Raw genomic sequence first — 12,386 nt, 5'->3', positions numbered from 1 at the left:
AGCTGCAGCAGCTTAGAGAACATGTTAAGGAACTGGAGCTGCAACTCAGTGACCTTCAGCTCATATGGGAGACTGAGGAAGCGGTAGATAGGAGCTGCAGGGAGGTAGTTGACCCTAGGTTGCAGGAGGCAGGTAACTGGGTGACTATCAGAAGAAGAAAGGGAAATGGGCAGGCATGCAGAATGTCCCTGTGGCTGTTCCCCTCAATAATAAGTATATTGTTTTGGAGGGGGATGACCTACCGCTGGAGCCACATCAACTGGGTCTCTGACACTGAGGCTCACAAGAGAAGCGAGTTGAAGGGGATTGCAGTAGTGATAGGAGATTCCATAGTTAGAGGAATAGAGATGAGATCGGTGGACATGATAGAGAGACCTGGAAGATATGTTGCCTCCCAGGTGCCAGGGTCAGGGGTATCTCAGATCAGGTCCACAGCATTCTAAAGGGGGAGGGTGAGCAGCCAGAACTCCTCATACATATTGGCACCAATGACATGGGTAGGAAAGGCAAGGCGGTCCTGAAGAGAGATTTTAGGGAGTTAGATGGAAAGCTGAAAAGCAGGACCTCTAGGGTAGAAATCCCTGGAAGGCTTCCTGTGCCATGCACCAAAAAAGGGTAAGAATAGGAGCTTTTGGCAGATAAATGCATGGCTGTGGAACTGCTGCACGGGACAGGAGTTCAGGTTTCTGGATCGAAGGGACCTCTTCGGGGGAAGGTACGGCCTTTAGAAAAGGGATGGATTACACCTGAACCCAAGGGGGAACCAATATCATTGTGGGCAGGTTTACTAGAGCTGTTCAGGAGGGTTTAAAGTAAATTGGCTGGGGGATGAGAACTGGAGTGATAGGGCTTGAGGATAGGGCAGTTGGTTTTCAACAAAGGCAGTCTATAGTGAGTCTGCTAGCAAACACAGGCTAATGTTAGGGCAAAATTGAAGTCAAAAGGATGTTTTATAACTGAAGGTGTTATATTTTGAATGCACACAGTATACGGAATAAGGTAGATTAACTTGTAGCACCTTTAGAGATTGACATGTATGGCGTTGTGGGCATCTGCTGAAAGATTATAACTGGGAGCTTAACATCCAAGGATGCACATTGTGTCAAAAGGTAGGCAGAGGGGTGGGGTGGCTTTGTTAGAAAAAAAAATGTAATCAAATTCATAGAAAGAGGTGACCTAGGATTGGAAGGTGTAGAATTGTTGTGGGTAGAACTAAGAAACTGTAAGGGTAAAAAGACCCTGATGGAAGTTACGTACAGACTCTGAACAGTAGTAAAGATGTGGGTTAAAATTATAACAGGTGGTAAAATGCACGTCAAAAGGGAAATGTTACGATAGTCATGGAAGATTTCAATATGCAAGCAGATTGGGAAAATCAGGTTGCTGCTGGATCCCAAGATCCTACAAGATGGCTCTTTAGAGTAAGTCATGGTTGAGCCCATGAGAGGATCAGCTATTCTGGATTGGGTGTTGTGCAATGAACCGGGATCGATTAGAGAACTTGAGGTAAAGGAATCCTTGGGTGGGTGGGTGGTGATCATAATATGATATAATTTACCCTGCAATTTGAGGGGGTGAAACAAAAGTCAGATGCATCAGTATTAGAGTGGAATTAGAGTGGATTAAAGGGACTTGCAGAAGCATGAGAGAGGAAAGTTGATTGGAAGGGGACACTGGCAAGGATGAAGGCAGAGCAGCAATTGCTAGAATTGCTGGGAGCAATTCGGAAGGTGCAGGATTGATACATCCCAAAGAAGAAAAGGTATTCTAAAGACAGGATGATGCAAACATGGGTGACAAGGGAAGTCAAAACAAAGCATTTAATAGAGCAAAAATTAATGGGAAGTTAGAGGATTGGAAAGCTTTTAAAAACAAAAACAAGGCAACTAAAAAGTCATAAAGAGTTAAAAGATGGAATATGAACATAAGCTAGTCAATAACATTAAAGAAGATACTAAAAGTTTCTTCAGATATATAAAGAGTAAATAAGAGGCAAGAGTAGATATCAGACTGCTTAAAAATGATGCTGGGTAAGTAGTAATGGACAAGGAAATAATAGATGACTAAGTAAGTATTTTGCATCTGCCTTCACTGTGGATGACACAAGCAGTATACCAGACATTTGAGTGTTGGGGCAGAAGTGAGTGATGTTGCCATTATTAGGGAGAAGGGGCTTGGAAAACTGAAAGGTCTGAAGGTAGATACATCACCTGAAATATACAGTCTACACCCCAAGGCTCTAAAAGATGTGGCAGAAAGATTGCGGAGGCATTAGTAATGATCTTTCAAGAATCAATAGATTCTGGCATTGTTCTAGAGGACTGGAAAATTGCAAATGTCACTCTACTCTTCAAGAAGGGAGAGAGGCAGATGAAATAACAAGCAGGATAGACAAAGGAGAATTGGTGGATTTTGTGTACTTGGATTTTTAGAAGGCCTTTGTCAAGATGCCACATGTGAGGCTGCTGAACTAGTTAAGAGCCCATGGTATTACAGGAAAGATACCAGCAAAGATAGAGTTTTGGCTGATTGGCTGGAGGTAAAAAGTGGGAACAATGGATGCCTTTTCTGGTTGGCTGCCAGTGACTACTGGTGTTCCAAAGGGGCCAGTGTTGGGACTATTTCTTTTTACATTTAATGTCAATGATTTGGATGATGGAATTGATGGACAATATGAAGATAGGTTTAGGGACATGTAGTGTTGATGATGCAGGGAGGCTAGAGAATGACTTAGACAGAATTGGAGAATGGGCAAAGATGTGGATGGAACACAATGTCATGAAGTATATGGTTATGCACTTTGGCAGTAGAAATAAAAGCATAGACTAATTTCTAAATGGAGAGAAAATTCAAATCTGAGGTGCAAACAGACTTTGGAGTCCTTCTGCAGGATTCCCTGAAGGTTAATTTGCAGGTTAAGCTGGTGGTGAGGAAGGCAAATGCAATGTCAGCATTAATTTCGAGAGGACTAGAATGTAAAAGCAAGCATGTAATATTGAGGCTTTATGAGCCACTGGTGAGGCCTCACTTGGAGTATTGTGAGCAGTTTTAGGCCCTATATTTAATAAAGAATGTGCTGACATGGGAGAGGGTTCAAAGGAGATTCATGAAAATGATTCCAAGTCTTTGGGCCTGTACTTATTGGAATTTAGATGAGGGGAGATCTCATTGAACCCTATGAGATGTTGACAGACCTCAATAGAATGGATGTGGAGAGGATGTTTCCTATGGTGGGGTAGTCTAGGACCGGAGGACACAGCTTCAAAACAGAGGTGTGTCTATTTAGAATGGAGATGAGGAGGAATTTCTTAAGCCAGAGAGTGGTGAATCTGTGGAACTTGTTGCCACCAGATGGCTGTGGAGGCCAAGTGTTTGGGTATACTTAAGGCAGAGGCTGTTAGATTATTGATCAGTCACGTTTGAGGTGTTGAGTTTGAAGGGTTGAGTCTGAGGTGTGTAATTTGAGGTAAAAATCAGGTCATCCTCACCACTAGACATAATTTTGTTTGATTAGCATCCCAGCCATAACTTTATGCACATAATCCTCTCACTGGTATCTGAAAACTCTGGGATTCCTTCCCTCTCCCTCTGGCATTACCTGTCAATGCCAGCAAATCTTTAGACTTAACACAAAGCTTTCATTGTCTTGGGATCTATTTTTTACTGAAAGTGCTCTAGAAAATACTTGAGAATAATTTACCACACTGGTAGAATAAAAGGTATTAAAACTGAAGGAAGTTAGTAAAATGTAATTATAGAAAGCATTTTAATTTTTTGATATTGAATTTGACAGGATGACAAGAAATTTTACCAACTGGAATTGGTGAACAGAGAAACGAATTTCAACAAGGTTTTTAATGCCAGCCCTACAGTAGGAGTGATCAATCCCTTAGCCAAGGTCTGTTTAATTGGAGTGTGTTTTTAATCTGCTCAGTAGTTTCTTGTAGTTTGATCATCCTAATTTACAGTATAGATGCATGGACCAATTAGCAAAGAACTTTCTTTAGAGGTAAATAGTTTTTTGACTCTTAAGTTCTTTTGTTTTCTTTACAGCAGAAAAAGAAGAATGATAAAATTGCCAGTCATTTTGTTAGTGTCCCAAACCTTAGTGCTGTGGAGTCTGGAGGAATGGGAAATGGGCAACATCACCATAATCGTTTGGAGCCAATTCCGAATTCACCTGTTCATGATATTGAGTTCAATAGCAACAAACCTCTACCCCAGCCAGTACCTCCAAAAGAGGTAAAAAGATTTCTGAGGTGAGCATCCACCTCAATACAACCTTTGTGATGGTGCAAGCTGCCCTTAAACCTAAACCATAATTTTGGAAGTTGGTTTTAAAATGCATAATATAGGGAATGCATTTAGGTTAATAGGATATTTATTGCAAGCTCACTTTTTTTTACCATTAGAATATCAGTTTCTCTGATCTGTTATAAACACTTTGGTTAGAAATTAACTTAATGACCACCTTCTATTACTTATACAAGCTTCATTGACATCAGCGGCCTCATGATTACCAGATTTAATTTTAAATTAATTTGTAATGAGCAATAATTTCAACAATTCCGATCAGTATCAGTGAAACTGTTTAACTGGAGCTTTTATCTTTATTGTTGAATTTATGTTAATTATCCTACTTCATTTAAAAAAAACTTAAGATTTCATTCTGAATATATGGATATAATTATATGGATTTGCATCTGATTAAATTGAAGCATTGCTGATGTTTAGTTCATTGATTAGATTTATATAATGAACAACATTATGAAACAGTGGAGTCTTTGTAGCTATAAAATACATAATATCTGCTGATTGTTTTGGACTCCAAATATTGTTAATATTGGTCATTAAGTGTATTTTATGTGTGGTAAGGTTAATTCACTCTCAAACTGAAAAGTATTTTTGGAGTAAAATATGAAAATGCTTAAAATCTGAAACAAAATCAGAAATAGTTGATCATCTGCTTGAATATTATCCCTATAACTCTTTCTCTGAATGCTGCCTAAGCTGACGAGTATTTCCATCATTCCTTTGAGAAGTCCATTGTTTTTTCCAGCTGAAAAGATAGCTACTCTGATCAATGGCTGTTTCTGGTCAGAGAGCAGTTGCTGCACCATGTCACAAGAAGGAAGAAAGGAACTCTAGAAAATTAGATCTTTTATACAGAGGTTCCCTAATGACCTATTAAATATTCAAACTGCAGAATTCCTTAATACCTAGTGAATGAGAATCTCAGAGATCTCCTTTTCATGTTAAATGTAAGGTATGGCTAAAATTGTTAATTTGGGTTAAAACGAGGAAAATGTTAAGAGTATAAAGCATATTGTAAAAGTAGATGAACATTTTTTAATGAATATATTATCTGTAAAGTTTCATTATTTTTTAAAAAATGAATTATATTTTACATTTATTAGTATGTTTTGCCCATTAACTTGTGCTTATAAAGTTGAAGCTTCCATAACTATATTTTGTCACTTCCAGATTAATATAAGAAATTTAAAATTAATTGATTACTTTAAAGTCTGGACAAATTTAAAAGGTACATAAAAACTTAGATTGCTGCAGTTTATTGTAAATAGTTTGTAGTAGCAAGAATAATCTTGATAAATTATAGTTGTACAAAATCTATGAAACATGTTTTGTAAGATATACATATAATACTGTGTTTACAGGGAAATGTGCCGCTTTAAAGTATGTATACAAGTGCCTTTAACTTTGAATAGTTGCAGTTGTTGAATTATTCTTTATTATCCATTATATTTATGGATTTGTTCCTGCTTTGTTATTTATTATTATCTGGGCCTAAGCTTCAGTGGTTTGAACATATTTGTACTTAGCTTTGTTTGGTAGCTTGTACAATGTAAACCATGCTTTTTTAACTATATATTTTTATTTTAATAAATTAATCTTGCATATGAGCAGATGTTTTTTTTATGCAGCATGTTAACCAAATCATTTTGGTGTCAGTCAATTAAATGTTACTTTTACTCTTTTATGTTATAACGCTGTTTAAAACCAATCTTCATTTTGTCTCTTATTTGAGATCTTTTTGTGCTTCAATTTATACATTTCCATATCTAAAAATTAATGTTCAATTGAGTTGAACAACTTAAATTTTGATGTTAATGATTTGTAATCTGTAGGGTTCCCCCCCCCATATTATCTTCCCGAATAAAGCTATTCTGCCCAGCAAATCTGTTTGGGCATTACTCTTGCATGTCAATAGAAATATTAATCACACGGCCCATTCCATCCTCTTATTCCTTTAACTCCTTTCCTGTTAATTTATACTCATAGAATACACAGCACTGGAAAAGCACTGCAATGCATGCCATTCATAATGTGCAATTTGACTAGCATGTACATGGGATTGAAAGATGCAACATGTGTCATGAATTTTATAATCTGCTGGCTGAACTACACTGCTCTGCTATTTGCTTTATTCAAATACCTTCTCACCCATAACTTACTCTTATTTGCCCATTAAATTCATTGAAGAGTGAAATCTCTTCATTTAAAGGATAGTGGATCATTATCCAAGTGAGCTGTGAAACTGGATCACTCAGATGTATAGATTTTTGGGTATACTGCAATGAAAATCAAGAGGTAAGGAATTGGTGCAGAAAAATGATGCTGAGATGAAAACAGCTATGGTCTTACTGAATTGTGACGAGCTCACAAGGGTCCAAGTGTTTTGTCCTTACGTAAACTTTGCTCTGCTACATTGGTTTTAAGGATCTTTGATATTTTAAAATGAATGAATAGACCAATCGTATAAAATTATGTGGCGCAATTTTCTGACAAGAGCATCTTAATTTATATACTATGCTGTGTCAGTTCTTATTGCTGAGAGATCACTGGCCTGGCATCCATGGTTGGATACAATTGACTTATCTCTTGGGGCTGGATTCAAACACTAATCCAGCAGCTGAGAAATCTAAATCTAAAATGGTTTGTTCAAGCGCAATGTATGTTTGGAAGCCTGCAACAGTAATTTGTTTTGTTAATAGGCATTACTTCTTTTATCATCAGCCAATCTTCATGCACACTTTCACAATATTATTATCCACAGCATTCTTTTCTCTTTTTGTACTAAGAATACTGCTACAGCCTCTGCTCAAGGAGTTAGAGCTTCAGATTGAGAGACTTACACAAATTCTTCTATGATCTTCCACAGGTGCAAGTCCTATGAGTCCTGTGTTCTCAAAATATTCCCCAGAAAGATTTCTTTGGATGACATGGTGGTCTATTTTTTGCAAGATTTCCATCTGCGGCTTATTTGAGAGTTTACAAAGAACCCCTATTAGTATCATGATATGCTGCTGCATTACATGATTACTTAATATACATTTCAAACTCCTAGACAGTTATCTCTTCACTTCACCTAAAACAAACATTGGTCTAAGGTCTGGCGTAGAAGGGTAGATATCAACATCCCTGAACCACTTAAATTTGCGGTATAAGGGTAATTTTGCGTGGTAAAATTGTATTTAATGTTCTATGGCTGTATTTAATGCACTTCTTCACCATGTCAGTGCTGATGTTTTTGTCCAACTCCACTAATCCCATTTGCTGCATTAGGTCTGCATCTTTTTAGTCTTATCTGTTCAAGTACCTATCTTAGAATGATATAGCACAGTAACAGACCCTTCAGCCCATAATATCTGTGCCAATATTGATGTCAATTTTAACTAACCTCACGTGGTGAACATGTGCTTCCAACACCACCTCTAGCGGTAATACCAAGCACATACCACTGAATGTGTATATATATTTTTAAAAAATGATGCCTCACAAATCTTTTCCCCTCTAACCTTAAATCTTGGCTCTCTCCCAGTGTAGAGTGCCCTCCTGCTTCAAATTATCCATCATTGTCCCTGTATCAGAAAAGACCAAGGTAACACGCTTGAACGACTGGTGTCCAGTCACACTCACCTCAATAATAAGCAAATGCTTTGAGAGACTGGTCAAGGTCTACATCTGCAGCTTGCTACCATCCAAAATGGACCCCCTACAATTTGCCAACTGATCGACCGTCAATGCAATAGCCACTGCTCTACACACCGCCCTTATGCATCTGGAGAAGGATGCTTATGTGAGAATGCTGTTCTTGGACTACAGTTCAGCATTCAACACCATAATTCCATCCAGGCTCAATAGGAAGCTCAGACACCTCGGTTTGACCCTGCCTTGTGCAGCTGGATCCTGGACTCGCTGTCAGACCGCCGGCAGATGGTAAGAGCGGGCTCCCTCACCTCTGACCCTCAACACAGGTGCCCCTTAGGGCTGTGTACTAAGTCTCTTTCTTTCCTCTCTGTATACCCATGACTGTGTCGCCACCTACAGCCCTAATCTGCTAATTAAATTTGCTGACAACACTAGACTGATTGGCCTAATCTCAAATAATACGTTGGCAAAAGCAGGATCGAAGAGTGATCTGATTTTCCAAAAGCTGGGTGAAGGAGAGCTTTGTAAGCGTTGCAGAAGGGAGTGTAACAGAGGTCAAGTATCTTATATCCACGAGTGCTCACCTGGATGTGCTGACAAATGCTGGTGGCTATGCAAGAGAAAGGATGTGGTCGCACTGCAGAGAGTGCTTCATCAGCGACGCTTAAGTAAAGTCACTGGCAACGATGAAGGCAGCCTCTGGCTGTGCAGTCTCCAGCATTTTGATGGTCTCGTACAGTTCCTTGAGAGCCAGGTCAGTATCAGCCTGCAGCAGAATGTACACCGCTGTGATGATAACAGCCGTGAGCTCCCCAGGCAGCCAGTAGGGTCTGCACAGCAGTACCAGGTATTCCAGGTCTGGGGAACAAAAGGATTTAAGTGCATAAACACCTCCTTTGTTTTTGCAACATTGAGGAAGAAGTTGTTTTCTTGATACCACTGTGTTAGGGTGATGACTTCTTTGCAGGCTGCCTCATTATTATTTGAGATTAGGCCAATCAGTCTAGTGTAGTCAGCAAATTTACGTAGCAGATTGGAGCTGTGGGTGGCGACACGGTCATAGGTATACAGAGAGTAAAGGAGGGGGCTTAGTACACAGCCCTGAGGGGCACCTGTGTTGAGGATCAGAGAGGCAGAGGTAAGGGAGCCCACTCTTACCATCTGCCGGCGATCTGACAGGAAGTCCAGGATCCAGTTACACAAGGCAGGATGAAGGCCGAGGTCTCTGAGCTTCTTCCCTGCCACATCCTTTCTCTTGCATGGCCACTAGCACTGCACATAATAGTCCAAGTGCAATCTAAAACAGTGTGTTAAATTACAACATCCCAACAACCCTATCTAAGAAGGTAAGCAAACCATAAGCCGCCTTCACCATCCTAACTCTGTGTTGCTACTTTCAGGGAACTCTGATCCAGTAGTCCTACTATTAGCATCTTATACTGTATATATCCTATCCCAATCTGACTTTAAAAAATCCTTAACTTTGTACTTGCAATTCAATTCTAATTGGCTAACAAGTTTCTCACACTTGTTTGCACCTTGTAGGTTGAATGAATATTCAGTGTTGTACTTTAGAACTTCTATTTTTCTCGCAGGATCTACTCTTTTTGTATTTTTCATGATATTTCTACTAACTTTTTCATCTTTTGTGCAATTAATCGCAATATTACTTTGTTTAGTCTTAGAACCCAATTTAGAATCTTGCTTATAAACATTCTCTTTCAGAATCCATGAGGAACATTTGATTAAAGAACCAACATAATAACACAAAATTCTTGAAAGGACGTTGTTCCATTGAGAAATGCTTTCAGGCCCAATTTGTTTGTAGGAACTAAGCTTTTGAAACACTGCACCAATGAAGATGACTAATGTGATCATATGTCTTTTGAACTTTTACTGTCACTGCTCATACTTATGAAACATGGTTTCTCTATCTCTCACTGTAGCCCTTCACACATGGAAACCACAACAGACACAGAGCCTTCATCAGATCCACAGCATGAAGAATGGTTTGCAAGATATTTTACTTTCTAAAAGTAGCCAACCTCCTATGGATCTTAAACATGTTATTCTGCAGTAGGAGCATGAAGCTACACAGACCCATTTGCAACACATTTGAATATAGTTATTGTCATAAAGTATTCTGAAGAAAACAAGCATTTTAAGGAGTAAGGAGTTTTGTTTATTTTCCCAGGCTGTTTGAATTGCCACCCAAGATTTTAAAAATATTTAATGTTACCAGCAGCACAAGATTGTTTAAATATATTTTATCATTTTAATGAAATACTCCTAATTCCTTGCAATGCTCCCAAGTTGTAGGGCAGAACAAATGGATGTTCTCCTATATGTGCCACAAAACTCTGGCTGACGAATTGCCTCATATAACTTCCCTTATAATTATCCCTTGCCAACTTTGGAAGAGAAAGAGAGAAAGGACTAGGTTCTGCTTGCTATCTCATCAAGTTACTCATATAATTTCATGTACAAATATGCAATATATTGGTATATAATGTAGATGTGAAATTAATTTGTATTTTACCTCAGGACGTCTCACTGTTTGGAAGTTTATATTGATCGCTAAATAAACTTATGTTCCTGTAACATGAGCTTTACTTGTTTTGTTCAGGACTATGCTTAATTGCAGGATCTGTTCATGAGTCAGCTAACAGCACTGCTTGACATTAGGATTTAAGCTTATTCAACTTCTCTAAGGACAAATGTAATTCAGTACTCAACTTCAAACAGAATTATGTAAATATAGAATTAAAGAAATTTAAATGCTATATTGTCAGAGGTGGGTAAGTGATCATTTGGGATCTGCAGGCTGAATAAAGAAGTAAAAATAAATGCATGTTGTTTCCTTTTCATGTATGTTTAAATACAGCATGTAACTAGTTTGTGATCAATCCTGAAAACTAGTGTATGAAAGAGGTTAAATGCCACCATTTTCTGGTTACCATTTCAGTAGAAATACTTTAAATCTGCTGGAAATCATCGTGCTCTACACAAAGAATATTAGAAGTTTGTACAACTGCTGAAACCTAAGCATAATTTTGAACTCTAGTGAGGACAGAAAGCAAATGAGCATAATATCGCTAACTCTACAAACATTATAGGAGTATAATTCTGCCTGGTAGAATATTTATATATATTGTACAAAAATTATGTACAGAGCATAGACAGAAAAAATGGCACCACAATCTTGCAAGCCGGTAGTCTTCATTAAAAATCTGTGCCATCCTGCAAGTTCATTCTTTATAATTGAAGGTGCTCTGTGCCTGTTGTTTGGGAGACAAGTTGACAGTCCTTCATTTGCAGCAGCTTGAAACTATGCAGACATTAATGCCCCAATCAGTTAATTTATTTGGCATGGTGAATTTTCTTCTCGAGTTCCTCAAGTGTCATTTTGGTATTGGCAGTATAACATCATTAACTATCAGATTAAGCTGTCCTTTCCAGAAAAAAATGAATAATATGAATGAAAAATGATACCATTTAAGTTTTACTAATGTGTATGTGTCAAAAATAACTGGAGAGAGGCTATTATTTCATTTGTATGATAACAACAGGGAATTAGCAAACCTAGAAGAATAAGCCTAAAGGAGAATTAAATGAAAATCATAATTATAGAACATCAAACATTACTTCACAGTACAGGTCCTTCAGCCCATGATGTTGTGTCAACCTTTTAACCTAGTCTAAGACCAATCTAACCCTTCCCTCTCACATAGCCATCCATTTTTCTAACATCCATGTGCCTATTTAAGAGTCTCGTAAATGTCCCTAATATATCTGCCCCTACCACTACCCTTGACAGCGCATTCTGTGTACCGTCACTCTGTGTAAAATGCTTACTTCCGTTATCCTCCCCAAACTTTCATTGAATCATCTTGAAAATATGCCCCTCATATTAGCCATTTCTACACTGGGAATAAGTCTCTGGTTGTCCACTCGATCTATGTCTCTTATCATCTAGCACACCTCTATCAAGTCACTTCTCACCCTACTATGCTCCAAAGAGAAAAGCCCTAGCTCATTCAACCAATTAAAGTGGATAAACGATGGAGCATTGATTACAATATAACTTCCAGATGCTTTTGTAGGTGATACGGTAAATTTAGTATTTTAAAAATTGTTGGATTTTGATCCTGCAAAACTGAATATGCCTATGATTCTGTTCTCCGTTATGTATATTTTTATAGGGGTAGAATGATTATGGAACACGAATGAAAAAAATTTTAAAGTTTCTGGCTCGTTCTTGGATTATTGCTTGCAGAATTGACTTGATTTACTGTATATAATTCCTGTCTCTTATCCCTTATTTTAAGAAAGTCCTACAGTTTCCTTCAGTGTTTTCTCCTATAAACAATAAGAGTAAAATAACAAAACTCCATAATTCGAAGAAAAAATTGCAGTTATTTCCGTAATTGCAATAT

General features: G+C 38.1%; 1 protein-coding gene across 8 annotated transcripts in view; it reads left to right on the top strand.

The window, feature by feature from the left end:
• The window catches only part of fam184ab (family with sequence similarity 184 member Ab), a 208,649-nt gene extending 196,478 nt beyond the window's left edge, over positions 1 to 12,171 (top strand). For 6 of the 8 annotated variants that reach the window (XM_063033823.1, XM_063033841.1, XM_063033858.1 and 3 more), the window contains 3 exons: positions 3,794 to 3,898; positions 4,054 to 4,259; positions 9,897 to 12,171. In XM_063033823.1, the coding sequence (XP_062889893.1) occupies positions 3,794 to 3,898; positions 4,054 to 4,259; positions 9,897 to 9,984 (399 nt within the window). In that variant the 3' untranslated portion in view covers positions 9,985 to 12,171. The remainder of the gene's footprint in view (positions 1 to 3,793; positions 3,899 to 4,053; positions 4,260 to 9,896) is intronic. The other 2 variants (XM_063033815.1, XM_063033850.1) reach the window with 2 other exon arrangements.
• The last annotated feature ends 215 nt before the right edge of the window (positions 12,172 to 12,386 follow it).

The sequence above is a fragment of the Mobula hypostoma genome, chromosome 2 (genome assembly GCF_963921235.1).
Source record: "Mobula hypostoma chromosome 2, sMobHyp1.1, whole genome shotgun sequence".
Lineage (NCBI taxonomy): Eukaryota > Metazoa > Chordata > Chondrichthyes > Myliobatiformes > Myliobatidae > Mobula > Mobula hypostoma.
Note: the sequence above shows the minus strand (reverse complement) of the source record. Positions and strands in the feature narration are given on the sequence as shown.